General features: G+C 50.8%; 11 protein-coding genes across 11 annotated transcripts; 2 read left to right on the plus strand and 9 right to left on the minus strand.

Annotated features, from left to right (window-relative positions):
* Window positions 1-321: 321 nt before the first annotated feature.
* P153DRAFT_345792 (UDP-GAL-4-epimerase) lies at window positions 322-1,670 on the plus strand (the record flags this gene model as incomplete). The annotated part of the gene is made up of 1 exon (XM_033666098.1): window positions 322-1,670. The coding sequence occupies exon 1, from the start codon at window positions 396-398 to the stop codon at window positions 1,668-1,670; it is 1,275 nt and encodes a 424-aa protein (XP_033521383.1). The 5' UTR covers window positions 322-395.
* A 409-nt stretch (window positions 1,671-2,079) lies between these two features.
* On the minus strand, window positions 2,080-3,858 carry P153DRAFT_296774 (uncharacterized protein; the record flags this gene model as incomplete). Its single annotated transcript, XM_033664110.1, has 1 exon — window positions 2,080-3,858. One exon carries the CDS (start codon window positions 3,856-3,858, stop codon window positions 2,080-2,082), a length of 1,779 nt encoding a protein of 592 aa, XP_033521384.1.
* A 785-nt stretch (window positions 3,859-4,643) lies between these two features.
* On the minus strand, window positions 4,644-6,091 carry P153DRAFT_399070 (uncharacterized protein; the record flags this gene model as incomplete). Its single annotated transcript, XM_033671696.1, has 2 exons — window positions 5,517-6,091; window positions 4,644-4,907 (listed from the first exon to the last, which is right to left on the minus strand). The coding sequence occupies exons 1-2, from the start codon at window positions 5,889-5,891 to the stop codon at window positions 4,644-4,646; spliced, it is 639 nt and encodes a 212-aa protein (XP_033521385.1). The 5' UTR covers window positions 5,892-6,091.
* A 388-nt stretch (window positions 6,092-6,479) lies between these two features.
* On the minus strand, window positions 6,480-7,432 carry P153DRAFT_74594 (uncharacterized protein). Its single transcript, XM_033673379.1, has one exon. The coding sequence runs from the start codon at window positions 7,269-7,271 to the stop codon at window positions 6,603-6,605; it is 669 nt and encodes a 222-aa protein (XP_033521386.1). The 5' UTR covers window positions 7,272-7,432; the 3' UTR covers window positions 6,480-6,602.
* Window positions 7,425-9,323, minus strand: P153DRAFT_74599 (uncharacterized protein). The gene is made up of 5 exons (XM_033673380.1): window positions 9,111-9,323; window positions 8,822-8,970; window positions 7,724-8,755; window positions 7,525-7,670; window positions 7,425-7,457 (listed from the first exon to the last, which is right to left on the minus strand). Exons 1-4 carry the CDS (start codon window positions 9,150-9,152, stop codon window positions 7,646-7,648), a joined length of 1,248 nt encoding a protein of 415 aa, XP_033521387.1. The 5' UTR covers window positions 9,153-9,323; the 3' UTR covers window positions 7,425-7,457; window positions 7,525-7,645.
* Window positions 9,324-9,532: 209 nt separating this feature from the next.
* P153DRAFT_74623 (uncharacterized protein) lies at window positions 9,533-10,628 on the minus strand. The gene has a single exon (XM_033673381.1). It carries the CDS (start codon window positions 10,342-10,344, stop codon window positions 9,643-9,645), a length of 702 nt encoding a protein of 233 aa, XP_033521388.1. The 5' UTR covers window positions 10,345-10,628; the 3' UTR covers window positions 9,533-9,642.
* Window positions 10,629-11,491: 863 nt separating this feature from the next.
* P153DRAFT_369010 (uncharacterized protein) lies at window positions 11,492-13,278 on the minus strand. The gene has a single exon (XM_033668662.1). The coding sequence runs from the start codon at window positions 13,224-13,226 to the stop codon at window positions 11,547-11,549; it is 1,680 nt and encodes a 559-aa protein (XP_033521389.1). The 5' UTR covers window positions 13,227-13,278; the 3' UTR covers window positions 11,492-11,546.
* A 275-nt stretch (window positions 13,279-13,553) lies between these two features.
* P153DRAFT_296581 (uncharacterized protein) lies at window positions 13,554-14,717 on the minus strand (the record flags this gene model as incomplete). The annotated part of the gene is made up of 1 exon (XM_033664095.1): window positions 13,554-14,717. The coding sequence occupies one exon, from the start codon at window positions 14,715-14,717 to the stop codon at window positions 13,554-13,556; it is 1,164 nt and encodes a 387-aa protein (XP_033521390.1).
* Window positions 14,718-15,533: 816 nt separating this feature from the next.
* Window positions 15,534-17,081, plus strand: P153DRAFT_433471 (uncharacterized protein; the record flags this gene model as incomplete). The annotated part of the gene is made up of 2 exons (XM_033673025.1): window positions 15,534-15,831; window positions 15,883-17,081. 2 exons carry the CDS (start codon window positions 15,534-15,536, stop codon window positions 17,079-17,081), a joined length of 1,497 nt encoding a protein of 498 aa, XP_033521391.1.
* Window positions 17,082-18,014: 933 nt separating this feature from the next.
* On the minus strand, window positions 18,015-18,494 carry P153DRAFT_388322 (uncharacterized protein; the record flags this gene model as incomplete). The annotated part of the gene is made up of 1 exon (XM_033670742.1): window positions 18,015-18,494. One exon carries the CDS (start codon window positions 18,492-18,494, stop codon window positions 18,015-18,017), a length of 480 nt encoding a protein of 159 aa, XP_033521392.1.
* Window positions 18,495-18,661: 167 nt separating this feature from the next.
* On the minus strand, window positions 18,662-19,556 carry P153DRAFT_388323 (uncharacterized protein; the record flags this gene model as incomplete). Its single annotated transcript, XM_033670743.1, has 3 exons — window positions 18,662-19,128; window positions 19,176-19,425; window positions 19,476-19,556. The coding sequence occupies 3 exons, from the start codon at window positions 19,554-19,556 to the stop codon at window positions 18,662-18,664; spliced, it is 798 nt and encodes a 265-aa protein (XP_033521393.1).
* Window positions 19,557-19,804: the final 248 nt, after the last annotated feature.

Raw genomic sequence — 19,804 nt, forward strand, 5'->3', positions numbered from 1 at the left:
ATCACTCACTGTCACTACCTCCCAAACCAGTCTGTGCGCTATTCTTCTACGTCGATATTCAAATTCCAGACTCGCTCGCACGATACGATCGCCCACAACTATCTTTCCATAGGCCGTACCACTCACTGTCGCTATCCGGAGTCTGTTCAGTTCATACGAGTCTGTGGGGACCTCGTCCACGTTTTCAAAGGAATACAAGTGCCAAATTATATATTGGTTCAGCATCATCATAATCCCTAATACCTGGTCACGCTTTGACAATTCCTTATATTTGAACCATGGTCGTTTTTGTAAATCCATTCACATTCACTTCTCGTCACACCCGTCGTTCATTACCACACACTGTCGTTCCTCAGATTCCCCGAGCGCATACTCCAGAAGAAGCCGTTCCTGACATGAACTCCTCCGTCGACAGCACGCCTGCGTCCTCTCCTGGCATCTCCAGGTCAACCACTCCAGGAACCGAGAAAGAAGTACTATTCGCCCCTCTCTCACATTCACACAACGAGCAGTATGTTCTCGTCACCGGCGGACTGGGTTTCATCGGTAGCCACACAGTAGTTGAGCTTCTAAAAGACGGCTACAACGTTCTCATCGTCGATGACCTAAGTAACAGCGTGCCCGATGTGTTTGACCGCATTCTCAAAACCGCACATATGCACTTCGCCAAGATTGGCAAACCTTGCCCCAAAGCCCGCTTCTGTAACATGAACTACAGCGATGAGGAGGCTATGCGCGACTTGTTAGAGACCTACACACCACCAAGCTCTAGCATGATGTACTCTTCAAACGCACCACAGTCAAACATCATCGGCGTCATTCACTTCGCGGCCTTCAAGGCCGTGGAGGAATCTATTCGACAACCCCTACGCTACTACAACAACAACATCACTGGCCTACTCGCATTCGTCACTATTCTGGATGAGTTCAACATCAGGACATTCATCTTCTCCTCCAGTGCCGCCGTCTATGGAACGCAGGCAGATGGTTCAAAGCGCCTCCGTGAAGAGCACTGCGTACACGAGAACCAAAAATACGTAGACGTCGATGGTATCGAAAAGTTGTCCCAACCAGGATACATAGGCATTACCAGCCCATACGGCAGGACCAAATTCTTTGGCGAGGCCATCCTGTCAGACCTTGCCACCAGCGACTCAGCCTGGAACATCGTCGCGCTGCGCTACTTTAACCCTGTGGGCTGCGATATCGAGGGGTTGCTCGGCGAGGATCCCAAGGGTGTTCCATCCAATCTACTCCCTGTTGTCGTCAAGGTTATGACCGGTCAGCTCCCAGAACTTCAAGTCTACGGCAACGACTGGGACACTGCCGACGGCACTGCCATCCGAGACTTCATCCACGTCACCGATCTTGCAAGAGGGCACACGGCGGCGCTGCGCGCCGCTCGGGCAGGCCATGTCCCCGCTGGATTCCGTACTTTCAACCTGGGAGCCGGTCAGGGCAACTCAGTCACAGAAGTTGTCAACACCATGCAAGGTGTTTCTCAGTTGAAGGTGCCCATGAAGATCGTCGCAAGGAGAGATGGCGATGTACAGGCTTCGATCGCGGCTGCTGATCGTGCGAGGGCGGAGTTGGGGTGGTGGACCAACAGGACACTTCTTGACGCGTGTCGCGATACGTACCACTACCTGAAAATCCGGAATACTGTTTGAGCTATTTAGGTCAATCGTCAGGACTACGATCTTTGTTGGGAGAACTTCCATGAAACGTTTGTTTGGGAGAAAAAAACCTTGCCTTCATGTGGAAGGTTTATGACAATTTTGCTTGGGGAACATCATGGTGTTTTTATGGGTATTTTCAAACTGATGGGCGCACTCATTTTCATGAACTGAAATTTCCACGTCTTTCCTTTACCAAGGCTTCTTGCCTAATAGCAAGTCCAATACATCAATCTTTTTTCTAGATTTGTACGATAGAAAGACATAGTGCCGTCGATGGATATCACTTCTTTTGTTTACCATTGTCGCTAGATAGATGGAACATCTAATGACATTCTCTTTCCATCTCACAAAAGATCAGGTCTTCCAACGTGATATAGCTTCAAAGTGATACGAAAGAATCTCAGTACCAGCATTCACCCGCCGTCTCATCCGCCTTGATCTTGTGCGGGTTCATAGATAGCATCCTCTGTCCAGGAATAGCGTCACTGAATGCACTCTCAAATACGCCACTGACCGCTCGCCTCCCGGTTTCTACAAGACCGTCGTATTCCTTGTTTTCACCAACAATCGCCGCCCATTCCTTGTCTATCGGACTCCGACCCGGGCCAAGATCACTCCATCTGGTAGCAATCAGAGCCTGCCTGAACCGTTCTGGAACCATCGCTTTTACAGACTTGTCTTCCACCATTTTGAGCTCGAACAAGTACTCCGTGGGACACTCGGGGCAGCGACGCATAGGTCTGCATCGATTACAGAGGCTGACGAGACCGGAACCTTTTTTGAGAACGACTTTGTCTCGCGCCCGCGAGAGCATATCGACTTCGAGTTTTGGGATGTGATCGAGGGCACATTTTGGTATTGACGTAAGTAGACCGTTTTTCCAATGTGAGCAAACGCTAAAGTAGGGCGTATAGTCGCCTCTGCTGAAAATGAGCATGCGCTTTGCTGCGTCTGTCATGCCGCCCTCAACATAGATCTGGGACTTTACACGCATAAGGACATGCCCTTTATCTGTCACGTGGTACATGCTCTCGTGAGTCCAAGTCGAGTACGGGTCTTTCCATCTGCGTCCAAGGGACTGTGATGAGATGCCATAATCGGCTCCGTACATACGGGATCGACGCGCCATCTGCACAAAGGCAAAGGGCAGCAAGCGCCCTTCTGTTATCCTGATTCTCGGAGGTGGAAGGAGATGGTTTGTCATATTGGGACAATCGAACAGGGGATTGAGCACATTTTGAGGCTTGAGCGTTTCCCGTCCTGGTTGTGTCCGTAGATGCCATGTAGCGCACGGAAAGCAAAACAAATGTTGTGGGAGTTTATGATCCATTGCTAGTAGGTAGTCGATGCGGTCCGGACGATTGGAAGGGTTCAAAAATAATTTATAAGGATGCCTACCAAGACGTGCGTACATTGTGCGACATGTTGACGAGAGGTTGGCTACGTCCAAAGGAGACATGAAATCTGCTATTTGAAGCCAAACCTCGGGCGACGCGCTGCCTAAGAGTGCTGTGCCGTCCGGCTTGGAAACGTCGTAATTCAAAGTCGAATGATCATCATCCTCTTCATCAGCGCTATCCACCTCCTCGTTGAAAGTGAAAGCGTGCATCATGTCTGTCAGATCCTTTCGCTCGCCAGTGTCTTTGTCAAGAGTATCGTCCACGCGTGCCACTTGACGTTGAGTTTTGCTCAACTTGGAACGTGGTGCTTTTTGGGATACAGCATATTGGTTGTTGCCTTCCGTACTATTGCTCTGACCAAAGGGTACTGATGCTGAACGTAAATTCGATGCATTGTAAACAGGTGCAGCTAGCTGTTGCAGTCCTTCTGAATTACGGCGATATTCGGCCAATGTTGAACTCTGTTGCGAGCAACCAAAATTGCTGCTGTCGATCCCAGAATAGGGATTGTCTCGAAATGTACGTGATGGAAGACCGGTGACCTCTTCATATGTTGGAGGTCCTGCGTCTTCTCTTGTAAGGGCACTACTGTGACCTGCAAAGCTCCCGTAGTGTTGACGGCCCGAATTTGCCACCAAATCTGGATCGAGGTTCCTGGCTCCTGGTGCATCGCTATCAAAGCCCTTCTTTGACAACTTTTTTCGGGGCCCTGCCTCTTTTCCTGTTCGCATACCGAACATGGCACGAAGCCCACTCTTCTTCTGGGCTGCGTCCGCCATGATACGAAAGTCTAGGTCGGTTGGCAAGAGTTGGCGAAACTGTTGAGCGCAACAAACTGACACAGAGAACTCGACCCCTTCAGGCAGGTGCTGTCCTAAAGATGATCATATACACTGCAAGACACACGGGTCATGAAATTATGACGAAATGTCGCAACAGATGATGGTAGGTCTAGCGCTCGCGGGTTGCTCCGGCCTAGGTTCCGCCGACATCCGTGGTTTGTTAAAGGCTCTCGACCTTTCAAAAGTGTTCTTATTGTGCTGAATTATGCTGCAGAAAGACTGTTGTGCTATGGGGCTTGTGAGGGACGCGATCCGAAGATGACTGAGGTGTGGCACGCTAACTGCCGTTATCGATAGGCGTCATCATTCGTACGTTGTTCGCCCCAAGACTTCTCACAATCGTCAGCTCAGAGTACAGAGGAGAGAACGATTGTACTCGTTCCACGATTCAAGATCTGAAGCCTGGCTATTGATTAGGAAGTCTCGCACCACTGATTCAGGGTTCGTGGTGAACACAAATAAGTATCTTCTTGAGAAAGTTTATTTTTGTGAGAGAGCCTGCAAATCTTAAACGCTCGACAAAACAAACATCCACTATGGCAAATGCACTAGATCAACGTAGAGCCTTATCAATAGTGATGGTGGTAGGAAGATCTCCTTGTCACGACGATGCATGGGGTTAGCTTGTCACACTATCACAATAGCTTGTTATTGATCATCGACTTGCATGTTTTGTAATTTTTGTGATCAGATCAGGCAGTGCCCCCTAACCTGACCATACGTTATGGCATGCCTTCCCGCACACCATGCGCATTGCCGCCAGGAACAAATGCAGTCGCCTTAGCACGTAGCGGCGTTCCGCCAGCGTCCGGCACTGTCTCCTTTGTCGACGTACCTGTTTTTCTAGACTCCCAAGGCGACAGAGACTCGTCAGCTTCTCTGTTATCAGTTGTCGTAGCAAATGGCTTGTTGAACGGCGTCTGGCCGGCCCATGCATGGCCATCGCCGATTCCGAAGACGTTGCGCCACGAGTTGAGTTGCTCTTTCTCAGACATGTCTTATTCTATCATCTGGTTTGCTGTATAAAAGCCTGTCGTTAGAACCTGTGGAGTTGAGTTTGTTATGAGGAATAGGAACAGTAGCAAGAAATAATTAATCGGCGGCCTGTTTAGGAACAAGTACGCTGTTCGGGCATCATGTCACTGTTCATGAACACGGTATCACGTGGCTAGATGTGAAACATACGAAGTGAGTGTATAGTAGGCCTTCGTATATTTTCATTGCATACGAGTGTGGAGTGACAATGCCTAAGCAGAGTCATTGGCTTCTACAGCAATCAACTCAACTTTTGCATAGCAAAAGACCAAGCAAAAGAATATCCAAGAAGTCATGCAAGGATTTGAACCATCCGGCCTGGCTAGATCTACTCCTAACCTCGCTTTCTACTGTGTATATGTACTTTGATACATCAAGACTTAGTATTGCTCCTGCTTATTACAACGTCTTATCGGAGGTCTTGGCCCGCGTGTTTGGGTGCCAGATCCTCCCATTTGACATCCAGTACCTCCTATCCAAACACGCGGACTACTGGTCAACCCTACTCGACCACACATCTGACTAGTGTCTTTCTCCATTCGAGCACCAGGTCGTCTTACTCGCCGACTGCCACCAGCGACTCGGCCTTCCCGACCTAAGTCTCCAGCAAACCTAGCCTGCGCACTGTCGCATTCTGCGGCTTCAAAGTACTCGATGTCGTACGCAGTGGGCTCGAGGTCCGACTCGTCTGAATCAGAGAACCCGGCAACGTTACGGGTATAATCGAGTTCAAACCCGTCGTTCGAGTCGCCAGGTCTGCCAAAGTGAGGACGTAGCTCGCCTGACGACCTGGGTAAGCCACGACCATGGTTCTGGAATGCTGTGGGAATGTAATCCGCTGTGTCTCTCAGAGTAGGAAAGTCTTTACTGCGTGTGCGCGGTCTACCATAGGGATAGGGGGACCGAGTGAAGTTGTAATCGTAGGGGCTATTCATTATTGCGGGTCTGCTGGTTGATATGTGTGAAATGGTTTGTTGCGTTGGTATGAGTATGTATTTTGTGGTATGGCGAGGGTTATGAATATGGAGGCATTGAGTGCGATACAAGATAAGTTATATACCTCTACAGAAGATGTATCGATGATCATCAAAGTAGGATGTGAATGGGTATCCATGAAACTCAACACTAGCAAACTAGGTGATGGAAGACAACGTTCAAAAATACGAGTGGCAGTCACCACAACATGAAACATTTGACCTTAAAATTTGCAACAGGTGACATCTAAACGTGTCAAAGTGAATGAACAAAGTTTGAATTAGGAATCGCAAAGTCAAGTATACACTTGGCTGGCTTTGTTTTTGTGAGGTTATTCGATATACAAACGTTAGAAAAAGTTCGTCACGCCGAAGAGTTCTAATCGAGATAAACTGGTGACAGATTTGAGGGATAACAAGGTCAAGCAAACATAAAGTGATCGAACTATGTCAGAAAGAGAACTTATAGAGCGTGATATCTGGCGACTTACTGCAAGAAGAAGTAGCACGAAAATCCTGTTCTAAGCAACTACAGTCTGTAGAGATTGCATTCTTATAGCTCACATTCAGACATTCACATTCTAATTAGAGTTTGAAGGTAATCTAAAGCTGAACTTTATGCCACAAGTATGTTACTTCACTGTCATCGGTCTCAATCTACCACACGGTATGCTAATAATATCCAAAGTCAGGATGTCCTCCATGCGGCCCTCCAAACCCTCCATAAGGACCCTCGTTCTCGTCATAATCATCATCATCATACCCACCATATCCCCTGAGGCCGCCCCCATACCCGCCATGTCCCTCAAATCCCTCACAATCCTCACACTCGTCAAACCCCATACCCCCTCCACCACCACCGAATCCGCGTCGAAAGCCCCCCACATATCCCATCAACCCGTCTCCTTGCATACTGCGAAGGAGCCCCTGTTGCAGCCCTATACTGGGCATTTGTGTGGGGCCAAACGAGTGAAGCGGAGGTTGACCACGGCGCGGCGCACGTGCGGGGCCGCCCCTGGATGCTGGGAGGAAGCCGTTGTAGCTGCGGCGGTAGTTGGGCATTGCTTCTGTTTTTATTATTGGGATGTGATGGTGTCTTGAAGTGTTGGTTTGTAGATTCTCGCTGTGGTTGTGGTCGTTATCGTTGTTCTGTGGATAGCGATTGTCGAGAGAGATCTGCGGAGATGGTAGGCAGACTTGATCGAGGGTTATATATACAATTCCAGCGTTTGTTCCTGTGAAGTTCGACCTGAACATCGAAAATTGAAGATCTATTGAATTTGCGTGGGAAACAAGGTAAAGTATTGACCGAGGGCCAACACTCAAGCAAACCGCGATCATACATGACGACGAACCGCAAGATCGCCATTACAACTGAACACATCACAGAAGCGACCGTGGAGTTAGAGCTGAGCCAGGTTTCCAAGAGTCAAGTAGAACGAGCCATGATATGAGAGCGGATGACGGATAACGAGAGAGATGTGGAGCATATATCGAGCATTCGAACCGGATGATGAAATTTCGATACTGCTACAAGTCATTCTCGAGTGTATCAAAAATGTCTAGCCGCGTGGGGGAAAAAGGTATGCCTTACTCACTGAATGCCATTTACCCATATAGGCAATCATACATTAAAGCCTCTATCCTTCCATCACGACTCCTTCTATGTTTTAGCCTCCTGCTTCTGCTCCTTCGTCTCCTTTTCTTGGTCCTTCTTAATCTTCGCCCTGCTCTCGTCTTCTTTTTCCGCCCCACCCTGTACTTCAACACTCGGCCTCCCCACATCCTCAAACTCTTCTTCCGCCCCGTCCATGCTATCGTCAACATCCACTCTTTCTACCAACTCAGCTTCCTCCTCGGCCGGGCCCATTAACCGCCCTTCACTCTCCTCATACCACTCGTTCTCCGCCCACTCAATGAGCTTTTCCTTAGCTGTCTCACTCAGTGTATAGTAACCTGGATTGTTCCTTGGCTCGAACATGTTCATATGCGCGTCGGTCTCCGCAGTAACCTTGTCATTGACCGCAGGCATCCAAAACCGTCTAATCTCCCCTTTTGGCAGGTTGCAAAACGTGCGGTCAATGCCCGGCACATTTCCCGTCCAGGACTGTTTGTTCTGTGAATTGATGGTGTGACCAAGTGTTGTGTAAAGATTCGTGAAGCCCAGGTCGTTTGTTGTTGTCAAGTTGATGACATTTGCGAGTCGTTTCCTCATTTCCTCAGGCCGGGCGAGCACACCAACAAACTCGAGGTGCGAAGTTGCCCAGGAGACACCCTCGGATATGACTTCGCGCTTCATGTAGGCCGCGGCACCACCTGCTGCGATGGCGCCTGCTGCGCCGGCAAACATGGCTACGCGACCGTACCGCTGCCATAGAGGTGCTGATGCCGCATCGTCACTGGCCGACGGTGGAGGTGCAGTGATCATTCTGCTCGTGTCAATCGTGCCAGCCGTCGTGTCTTTGTTGCCCCAGCCAAATGCTCCCGCAAGGTTCGAGTACGTTGAGTAGGCCTGACTCGCCGTGCTCCAATGCTTCTCTGCGCCGTGAGCTACCACGCCAGGCGCAATGCCGATATACGGCGTATCAAACGCCAGGATACCTTGGATGTATGGAAACATGAGTGCCGAGTGATCGGAGAGTGATGACTGTGACTGCGAGTCTTGAGGTGAGTGGATAGGTTGCTCCCCAACGATCGAGAGCAGCGTTTCCGCAGCCACAATGCCGCCCATAGAGTGGCCGATGAGGATAGTACGAACGGAAGGGTCGACAGTAGGTGAGGGAGTCAAATTCGCGACCTCGAGATCAATGACTTTGTTTTCGAGCCTGCGTGCATGTTAGGTGCAGAGCATGGATTGCATCGAGTAGGAACATGACTCCAACGATACATACCACTCTCTAAACCTCGCAACACACTCGGTCAAGTCTCCCCTCGTCTCATACTTTGGATACGTAACCGTCAGCACCGTAACCTTGGGTAGCGCGTGTTGAAGAAGAGCTTTCAGATGGGACGGGAAGTTCCCAAACGTATCGTCGCCGCCCTACATCCAAAAGTCAGCCTCAACTTAACCAAACAGCCCATCTCACCACTCTTCGAGTGAGATGGGTTCGATCTGCGAACCCCCGGACCCCAGACCCAAATGACGTAACCCCTCGTTCAATTGCGATACAACACACGCACCTTAAACCCGTGAATGAAGCAGAGCAGTATTGTTTTCCGCATCGTGACTCTGGACAGGCCCGCGACTGTGTTCCTGCATGGCGGGGTGGGGAGTGAGTTGGTTGAGCGTGAGCCGGAGCGGTGACGTGCAGTTGCCCTCGCTTGAGTGACAGGGGGTTTGCGCAGGCAGGGCAGGTCAAAATCGAGAGGAAGACTAGGGTAGTTCGATTTGTGCTAAACTTGCTGTGTAGAGGAAATAAAAAAAAACAAGCAGTCTGATACGGAGATAATGCAATGTGCAACATGTATATTTGGAAGAGTCATCATTTCGTAATTCTCGATGCTTGATGCTCGATACTCTCTAATGGAGCATGCAGAGGATGTATATTTGTCCGCAATAGCCAAACTCTCCATTCATCCTACAAGATATGCCCTACTCCATATCGCATTCACGTCCCTATTGTGAACCAGCGCGGGTATAACGATACAACAAACCCCTTTGCCCAAACGCCATGCCGTCATGGCAACAAAAGAAAATGTGGGCGTTATGCAATCAGACGTATACGACAAGCAACGCTGCCGTTGCAAGAAGAACCGCCATCGTCACTTGTGCAGGGCGTGATTGCGACGAAGAACCCATGGCGACGACGTCGAATGGCGATCCACCCCCAGAATTCGTGTTGGATAACTGGTTGTTGGCCGTCGAGCTCTGTGTTGCTGAAGAGCTCTGTGTTGGTGCGACGATGGCCGTTGTCGCGAATGTGGTCGTGGCATCCGGATCTGTTAACAAGCCAGATAACGTGCTCGATGGCTTTGCTTCCTCTGTCTGCGTCGTGGATGAACCTGTGTCAGTCTCTGTTGCACGTGTGCTCGTTTGTGAGCGTATGCTTGTTTGCTGCAGTGTTCTTGTAACACTCTCCTGATTTTTTGTCGTCGTCGCGGTAGTCTCCTCCTTGTTGTTTGGGCACAGTGCCTTGATGCCCGACCCCATCTGGAAGAGTCCAATGATGCTCGTCTCGCCAACATCCACGCCTTCACACGCTTTCATAACAGATTCCCCAATCGTTTTCAAGCCTTGCACACACGCATCGCTGCAAGTCGCCCCTGCCTTGAACTCGTCGCCAACACAACCAGAGATCGTGGTGCGGTATGCTGTGTCGCATTGCGAGGGCAGCTCCTTAATGCGAGGGGTGAAGGAGGCGAGGGAGACAGCGTGCACGCTGGTGGCGAGGAGAAGAAAGCTGAGAATGTACATGATGGTCGTGTCGAGTTGGTTTTGCGCCTTGGCCGGTCTGGCTTAGGTTGGTGAGGTAGACTGGTAAATGAGCGTAGTGGTCAGAATGTCGTCGCTAACCAGCGTGCATCTCCCGGTGGGAAAAGTGAGGGTTTGAGACGGATGGCGTTTGAACGAGGGGTGCTGTCCGTTTTGCACTGCGTAGATGTCGGTCTGTCTGCACGTTGCCGTGGGAATACAATGAGGCTCCCTGCGCTCTTCTTTCACACTGCACACCACTATCTAGCTGCGAGATCTGCTTCTGGTTCCGAAGTCGATTGTAATGTATATAGCTGGCTATGATGCTGCAAAGTCTTTGGGAAAGGAGTTGAAACGGACACGAAAGAGGGTCTGGCGCCGGGCCTGCAAAAAACGAAAGTCTTGAGATAAATTGCGAGAGTGTAAAACGAGGAAAAAACAAACAGACGCGCAGCGTTCAAGAACCGGAGGTTATGCTGACTTGTAAAAGGAGAGAAGTCCACTCAGATCAACTGCACATGCCATCGATCAGCTACAGTAGAGGTGTGAACAAGTGCAGATCCATGGTAAATCTATGCGCCGTCGCGCGCATCCCAAGCCCGGCCTGCAGGGCGGTCCTGAGCGATGCGGTCTAACGAGGAGCGTCGCATGGCGGTTGGTACACACTGCTCGTTTGAGCTTCTGTCATGATGCAAGCGGGCGAAAGGTGAAACAGCGGAGAGGGCGTCATGTCACGCCGACAATGCACAGCCATCGCGCATTGGCTGGCGCCGTGTCACACACTCAACACATCCCTGCCTTTCGTCTTCGTCGTACAGGAGCTGAAGCGCGTTCTTATCCGAGGGCAGGCGTCTAGCTGTTGAAAGGTTGGTTTTAAGAAAGGTCAATTTGTTTCCCACACCTGCCTGTTTAGCACTACGCGCAGCATATCTCACGATTTGGTCGCCCACTTATGGGAAGTATTTGTAGAAGGGTGCTGTCAACCTGACACCAGCCTCGTCCTCGATCGTCCCAGGACATGCATTCGAGCAAACAAAACACCGAACGCATGAACGAATCTGTTCTTCGACGTTTCGTCATCTCGTTAACTAAAGAGCTGTCCTGTTTATTGCAGACTTATCACAAGCAAATGCTTGAGTACAACCAAACTCGTAATGGGGTATCAATTCTATAAATCCTACATAACACATATTCTCCACACCTTCTCACCAGGCATCAAAGTTCCCGAAACCGCCTGTCTTCGCCCTCTTTTTCACAGGCGCTACATTCTCCTCCTCGTCGACGTACCCTACAATCTCCTCACCCTCTTGCTCCTGCCTCGCAGCAGCCAAATATTTGCCCACGCCCAATCCTTCGCCACTACCCCCCTCGACAGTTCCATCCGCACGAATCCTCTTCCCGGTCCACGTCGTTCGATCATCCACTGTGCCACCTTGCTTCTTGATCTCCTCGTCTTCGGCGTCTTTCGTCTCCTTATCTCTTCTCTCCTTCTGCCATTCCTCGAACGGATCGACAAAGACGACAATATCTTGGATCTCAACGTCGTCGACGGGTCGGTCTTTCTCGCCTGTCTCAGCCATTTCCATGGAGCGGAGCGTCGTATCCAAACCCCCGACTACACGCGCGAAGATTGTGTGCTTGCGGTCGAGGTGCGAGACTGGTCGGTACGTGATGAAGAATTGGCTGGTGTTTGTGTTCTTGCCCTTGTTTGCCATACTCAGCATCCCTCTTGCGTTGTGAAGATTCGGGCCCTCGAACTCGTCGTTGAACGGCTTTCCCCATATGCTCTGTCCGCCTCGCCCGGTGCCCGTTGGGTCACCGCCTTGGATCATGAAGCCCTTGATGTTGCGATGGAAGACGGTGTCGCGGTAGTACCCTTTTTGTGCCAGCTTGACAAAGTTCCAGACTGCGCGCGGTGCGTATTCAGGGAGGAGTTCGATGTTTAAGTCGCCAAGGTTTGTGGATATGCGCGCGTATCCTTTTTGCTTTATACGCTTGGGCTTCAGCATGTAGTCTTCGTCGGACAGGAGAGCGCGTTCGCCAGAGGTGTGGGGGGTGACTCCGGTCGAGGTAAAGGACGCGGCGGCCTTTCCGGAAGTGTAGACGGCGGCGTTGTACGCTGGCTTCTTGGGCTCTGATGTGGTGGATGCTGATGTGCCGTTTTTAGGGACATTTGCGATGGATTTGGAGTTCTGGCTCCCATGTGCCTTGGCGTGCCTGTCTGCGCGTGCTTTTGCAACTGCCTCCCTTGCCTTCAAGATCTTGGCTGCATTGCCCAGCGCGTCTTTGTTCACGCCGCTCTCGACCTCTGGCACGACCGTGTCCCCCTCCTGGACGTGCTTGTATGAGCCAAAGTCTCTCGACTCGATGTTCTGCGGGTCCTGCAGCGTGATGATGTCCTTGCGCGTAAACTCGTCATCGCTGACCAGGTCCTGCCAGTTCTTTGCCTTGATGTTCAGCCTCTCCACCGTGTCCCACGCAAACACGTTCCCGCTCTTCCTCAGCGCGACAATGTGCGTGTTGTCGGTGAAGACCTTGTATGTGACCGGGTCCACATACTCGCTGTCCTCGTTCTTGGTGAAGTTCAGCGTGATGAGGTCCGCGCGCTTCAACGGCGATCCATCAACGGGGTTCGTGTCGGGGTGCTTGGACAGCCAGGTGAGAATGTGGGTGAGGTCGAAGATGGTACCGGAAGACGTGCACACGGGGTCGGTGAAAGGCTGCAGCGAAACGGCGCAGTAGTTGAAGGGCAGCCGCTTGAATGTTGACGAGAGCCCGGCCGCAGAGATTCGGTTTGCGCTGTTTGCGCCGCGTGACGTGCCAAAGGCGTCTGACGAGGACCACTCTGAGTGTGTGATGTAGAGTTTGTCTGTACCTTTACCCATGGTGCTATAGACAGAGGAAAGGATGGTATTGAGAAACGGTGGGCCTGCTTCTGCAAGTGTTGGAGATTGTCGCATTACTAGAACGCGAGGTACAGCCAATCAAGAAGGTAGAGGTCAGGCCAATCAAAAGATAGGAGCCCTAGCTTCTTCGCTCACATCTGCATAATAGATACTGCACTCACATGGCTCGCAATCTCAAACAATACTCGTTCCATATTTAGAGCCATCATTCTTGTGTCATTACATTGTCGTGGCGCTATCTGAAAACCCTCAAACGACGCCGACCTACAAGTGCGAGGCTCCACACATCCCAGTTCCCTAGAGACACTATGTCTTGCCAATATCCATCTCATCAGATTCCTTCTCGTCCCCATTATCGTCATCACCATCAACGTCCGTGTCTTCTTCCTCGCAAACATTCCCCGGCTCATGCTCCAGCATCGGCTTCCTTGATACCAAATCCCTGTTGCTTCTCAAAACATCATCCTCCCACTCCTCCAGTCCATCAATACCACCGTTAAAGTAGAGATAGCCAACTTCTCCAGCTGCCCGTCTTGCTTGTCTTTCCATCTCTTCCCTGTATTCTTTCTCTTTAATTGTCTGTACCATCTCCTCGTCAATTTCAATCTCCCCAACAGTTTCGGAGTACAACAAAGGGCTGCAGGGAGGCCTAGGACGTGACATGTTCCCCCGAGCACGGCGTTCCGCCTTCCTCTGGTTTTCCCTGGCAACCTGATAGTGCAGGCGGACGTGAACACCGGAAACTGGAGATTCCCAGAAGCCTGGTTGGAAGTGGTATCCTTCATGCAAACCATGTTTCCGGCGCACACTACGTTCGATTCTATATCGGATTTTCCACGCTTCTATCTGGATGTTCATATCCACCAGAGCTGACCGATGGTCCTGGATAATCTTTCGCATAGTTGGCGAGCCTCTCGACGCATGCGCAGTCTTTTGTGACCGCTTCCGTGGCATTTTTGGGACAGGGTTACGACTGGCGACAAGTCTATCTGGGTTTTCCCACCATGCCACGTCCACAGCTTGCGATCTGATGGTCTCATCTGGATAGGAGGCTGCCATTGTCTCGCAAACGAAACATCCAGCGGAGTTCTGGTCAAGTACCGCGCGAACTCTTTCAAAGTCGTATCGCTGATGCATCTCTTCCCAAGCTTGCTCCCGTTCTCTACGCAATTGATCTCTACGCTTTGCACTCTCCAATCGCTGCATTGCGATGTTGCGTCTGAGCCTGTTGGTATTCCACTTTCGGTCGCGCTCGTAGGCGTTTGGTGTTGGCCCCCCTCTCAAATCCAGCATCTTTTGCATCGCATCCAAACTTGCTTTAGTCAGCGACGCGACACAGGCTGGACACCAAGGTGTGCGCGCCGAAGCCGAGGGATGAATATCGTGACCGCATTTGCTAGCGCGTTTCGTCGGGTGGCAGAACAGTTGAGGATTCAACAGTTGTACGCCATGTATCGTGCTGGTCAACATGGTGTCGACGCAGTTGATGGGAGTATGGTGGAAACCAATCTTCGATTGAGCCATCCAGTGGTAAGCGTTTTTGAAAGTGCGTTACATGTTAGTAAGCTTGAGCCACAGTGAAACTGGGTGTCATTAGATCGCCATGTGAAAGGAAAACACATGAAAAAAGGGTTGATTGTAGCTCTTGGACTCCAATTTCTTCTTTCGAACATTTCAACGCACCATGGTTTGCCTATAACCAAGTCACACGCATTGCCACAATAGGTATTGGCCTGTGTGTCGTTGCATGACTACATTACTAACATGAACCTCTGTAAGAGCTGGTGCGTCGTGGTGAAACAGGACCAGAAGAGCGAAAGAATCTTTATATCTACCTGTCACATCATCAGCCGTCTCGTCCGTCCCATGACATCGGCAAGAGGAGAGACCCGCCTTCACCTTCACGGCAACCGCAGTCACGAACGAAATTTGGACTTCAAGGCCACCTTCACCTAGAGTATTCGGCGTCCCCCTACTTCATCCAATCCACGCGACACCACGCTTTGTAGTCGCTCTTCAAGAGTTTCGCAAGTTCTGAAAGAATCGCTTGCTGTTGACACGACTTGTGGGCAGAGTCAGAAATAGTTTGCCCATCCTCCTCGTTCTAGTGGACGAGAGGTTGAGTTGGAAAACATATACGTAAGTCGCTGCGAGGTTCACTGAGTTTCCAGAACAATGAATAACGACTGAGCCTCGATATCAACTCCGCTTTGGTTGCCCTACTTTTCCATCCTCCGCTCTGCTTGGTTTGTCGTTTACACTCACCCTCCCAGGACCAACATCAACATGGAGCTGTCACAGCAACGAGCTACAAGCTTCAATCCTAAGGCGGTGCCTTTCAGTCCTACCTTTGCGACTCCGACGGTGGAGAGGCCAAGAATAGCTGCATCTACTCCGATGGCGGCTCCGAGATCAGTGAGAGGACACTCGGAAGTCTCATGTTCCGAAGTCTTCGACCCGTTTGTGAGCGATCATGAGGCAGAAGGTGAGCGTTTTCGGACAGGCTACTCCCCTCCGCCAATCCACGTCGAGGATCTGTTTGACAGAAACATCCCACTAGAAATGTTGGTTAAGACACTGAAAGGTGAGTAGCCGAAAACGGATTGTGTAAGTGTAGAGTAGCTAACGGAGGCAGAACGTCCAATCGACTTTGTGAGACAAGGTGTGGCTCGTATGCCCAACGAACATGTTCTCTTCAAACACACGGCGAGTAGGCCTGTATCGAACTTCCCGCCCTTCGTCTTCCCGCAAAATCACCCCGTGCCTATCTACAATGCAGTCGACATCGACGAACTGAGTGCCGGCCTGGGTCTCCCTACCAGGAGAAAGAAGACTACTACTATTGAGTCGTCAGCACGTTCGCACAAGTCCCGCCTGGCTCAAGGTCACCCCGGCGAGCTCTATGGTAAGCTGATCGGCAAGGCTCTGGACAAGCCTTTGACAGCTAATGCCTTAGCCGACTACCTTCGTGCTCAGAACGAAATCTCGGGTGGCACGACCACGGCTTCTCACACCTCAGAAAATACTGTCCTAGGAGAGCCAACATCGTATCGAGAAATTTTGAAGCTAGTACGTCCGCCTCCAGGTTTCGATGCGTTTGTCCAGCCACGTGTGATCCCGGTCGAAGAGCGTGCACCCGTAACTCCTACACCTATACATATGGAAAACGTGCCCCAAGGTCTATATAGCTTTGGACACCGACCTCGCAACGACTCGGGCCAGCACTTTCAGCATCACTCGCGTCGATCATCCGGTCGTCGAAACCGTCCACGCCATTGGCGAGTGAAGCGCACCGATCAAGGACCCATGCCCTCTGACGCCGACATCTATCCAGACGATGCAAACTGGGTTCCCACCAAACCGATACACCAAGGCTTCTCCCTCTTCTCTGAAATAGCTCAGCCAGACTTCCAAACCGCAAACTGGCCCACACCCGCTGAGATGTACAAACCTGCATCGCCCACCCCTTTTGAAATGCTCCTCGAATCCTTCTCGCCACCCACCGCTACTGACGTATGCGCCGCGGACGGTGATGTACTTACACTCATTGACCAACTTCCTGCGCCATCTATCGACACGCTCCTCACTCTCGGTATTAGCGAAGAAGATGTCTTCTCGCCTGGTCGTGATCTGCAGTGTGACACGCGACCGCTTACGCCAGGCCAAGTGGATGGTAGTAGATATGGCGTTAAGTTCCATGGCATAGGGTATGGAGATATCTGGATTTGTCCGGATGCGGAGATGGGTGAACCGTTCAGGGTCAGGCCAAGGGGTCATGAGGGGTGGGGAGGTTGGGATTGGGCGATCACGAGGGGATGGGCGAGCAGGCCGTGAGCTATCTGGGTTGAAGTTCTCCTACAGAGATGTGCGTATCCACATGGAGCAAGACATCATTCATACTATCAATTGTTATCTTCTCCACCTCAAAGAGACCTATCAGAGTATTTTGACGGACGTGACTTCCGAGAGTAAACGCATATCTAGCCTTAGTCGCGTCGTCCCATTATTGCTGGAACATCAACTTCAAACTCTCTACGTCTTCCTTCTCCTCTTCAGTTTTGCTACCTTTTTACACATCCCTACTCCACACGTCCAAACATCCCCTCCACACATCGAAACACTACATCATTAATACCTCATACTCCCCAGCCCACTTCCCAAGAACCGCGCACGATCCAACACATCTCCTTTCTTCTCTACCTTCCACCTGTCTCTAAACACTGCCTCGAGTCCGTCCAGTAGCAAGATCTGTACATGTCCTCGTGAAATCACCTCTCGCAGTTCTCTGAATCCGCTGGACCGCATGCGAAGCTTGATTCTCTCGAGCCCGCTCAGCGGCGAGGTGGCGATTTCATCGACAATCTTGGCTTCCAGGCTGCGGAGAGAAGTGACTGGGTGAGCAATTTGGGATTTTGATCTAGAGAGGGAAGTGTAGAGTTCGGATATGTGGGTGTATTGGGCTTGCAGGAGGGTGTGTTCGAGAGTCTGGGTGGGGATGGTCGTGTTTGGATTGGTTTAGCTTGGTATGGTTGATAGGGTATGGGGTGGGATTGGGAGAATGTGTGTAGTTCTGGGTATGGTGTTGATTGTTTTATAGCAGACAAAGAGAGCTTCAGGTAATGAAGTCATTGTACTATTGTCTTAGAGAATGTTCTCATCATTTCGATGAGACACGACGGTGAAGCTTGTACGAGCACCGCTCTGCGCCTTGTCTCAAGACAGAGACAGCGTATGGTTTAAGCCCATGTTGCTTCTCATAACCCAGTCTCAACGGTTTTTTCCAGCACCGCCTTTCTTTTCTTCTCCACCATCTTCCGTCGAAGCAGGTAACTCCCCGTCCCCGATCGCCTTCCTCAGGTTCTTTCCGTACTGCTCCTCCAACTTCTGAAACTCTTTCTCCATTGCGTGGAGGCACATGCTCCTCTTTTCCAAGCTCTTGCCCTTCTCTCCCTTCCACTTCGCTCCAAACTGCTCTTCCAGACTTTCCAGCATCAGGATCTGCGCATTCTGCAAGGTGAGCACGTGAACGTAGCCGTCGAGAATTCTTAGCAGCTTCTCCTTGACGATAGAATTGGGTAAGTTGTATATGAGACTGGCACCGTTGTTGATGAGGTTGCTGACGCTGTCACGGGCGGACGTCGTGGCGAGAATCTGCGCTTGTAGAGTTGCTTTGGTGGACGAAAGGGTCGTGGAGAGCGTTTTGAACTCGTCGTCTTGCGCTTCGAGGGAGGCTGCTAGAGACGACATTTGAATGGAAGTGTAGTAACGGTGTTGTGCAGTAAACGGAGGTGCAGTATTTTCGTACAAGTGACGAACGTTTGTCAGCTTGAAAACAGCGCGAGAAGTCACTCGAAAATGTCATATGAGCTAATAATCCTCTTTCACCGTGAATAATTGCTAAGATCATTCATATGTTACTTAGCGTCCTGCGGTTGCGCAAACAAAGCTCTCGGCTTGCCTGCAGCATCACAACTAGCAAACTTCCACCACCCCCAGTGTACACTCCCCGCAACATTCACCAGACCCCACCGTACTGGGGCAGGCATTGGTGGCCAATTCGCCCACATACCTTCTTCATACGTTGCATCCAAATTCAACAAGAAAAACGGCACAACATCGAACGTACCGGCCTTGGTGACTGTCTTCTTGCCCCAGGCTTTGAAAGTGGCAGCGGCTTGCTCGGCCTGAGGCGAGTTTGGCGCGGGAGCGCTGGGGAGCGCTGCAAACGAGGCGATGGTCTGGATTTCATGATGAAAGTGATGGCAGAAAGATTCTTGGAAAGAAGACATGATATGTATGAGTTCAGTTCCTTGGAAGGCCTGTGGTGTTGGTAGCTCCCGTAGATATGCTTCAAAGTTTGCAAGCCCGGTCAGAAACGACGCTGTAGGCAGGTTAGAAGTATACTCATTGCTAGGCGGAGTGACTTACCGTGCTCTTGGTGCGTTTCATTCCAGATTTCCTTCGATCCTAAGACCTCTTCGACTTTCGGGAATAGCTCCGCCTCTTCATCGTCGTGATGGCTTTTGACAAATACATACCAAGTCATGGCATACCCGACAAACGCTGGCTTATCCTCGTCCGTTACGTATGGAGCTTGGATGAAGATGGAGTTGTAGCCGCGTAGGATCGCGTTGTGGATGTGTGCCATGTGTGTTGCGCCTGTTGTGAAGATATCATCCTATTGAAGTTAGCATCACCTATCCAAGCACAAGTAGATGGCTTGCATACCTTCTTTGTCGCATACTGCGGTGTTGTGATCAGCGAACAGGGGCTATCAGCCCACGGCTCATTCGTGGAGTCTGTGGTCATGGTTGGTGGAGCACGGAAGAGCAAGACAGCGAGGATGACGGCTTGTAACAAGAAAAAAAAAGCTGTTCTAGTTCCAGGCATTATTGAACACGAATTACCGGTGATTTCACGCTTATAAGGTAATCAGGTTGATAGGTATAGGTTGGCGTGGAAATGACGCGTGGTGGTGTGATCGTAAGACAGTTCATGGGCGACGAAGCTTAACTCGCACCACAAGAACTATGATTTCTCAGATTTCTGTATCCCAG

The sequence above is a fragment of the Dothidotthia symphoricarpi genome (genome assembly GCF_010015815.1).
Source record: "Dothidotthia symphoricarpi CBS 119687 unplaced genomic scaffold P153scaffold_16, whole genome shotgun sequence".
In the NCBI taxonomy this organism is placed as follows: domain Eukaryota; kingdom Fungi; phylum Ascomycota; class Dothideomycetes; order Pleosporales; family Dothidotthiaceae; genus Dothidotthia; species Dothidotthia symphoricarpi.

Excerpts from the sequence above, each read along its gene's own strand:
- P153DRAFT_74623 (XM_033673381.1), bottom strand. The coding sequence starts at position 10,344 with ATGTACATTCTCAGCTTTCTTCTCCTCGCCACCAGCGTGCACGCTGTC.
- P153DRAFT_74599 (XM_033673380.1), bottom strand. The coding sequence starts at position 9,152 with ATGCGGAAAACAATACTGCTCTGCTTCATTCACGGGTTTAAG. Across the intron at positions 8,971-9,110 it reads GCTTCATTCACGGGTTTAAG|GGCGGCGACGATACGTTTGG; the intron begins GTGCGTGTGTTG and ends TTTTGGATGTAG. Across the intron at positions 7,671-7,723 it reads ATGGACGGGGCGGAAGAAGA|AAGACGAGAGCAGGGCGAAG; the intron begins GTTTGAGGATGT and ends GGGCGGAAAAAG.
- P153DRAFT_74594 (XM_033673379.1), bottom strand. The coding sequence starts at position 7,271 with ATGATCGCGGTTTGCTTGAGTGTTGGCCCTCGGTCAATACTTTACCTT.
- P153DRAFT_369010 (XM_033668662.1), bottom strand. The coding sequence starts at position 13,226 with ATGGGTAAAGGTACAGACAAACTCTACATCACACACTCAGAGTGGTCC.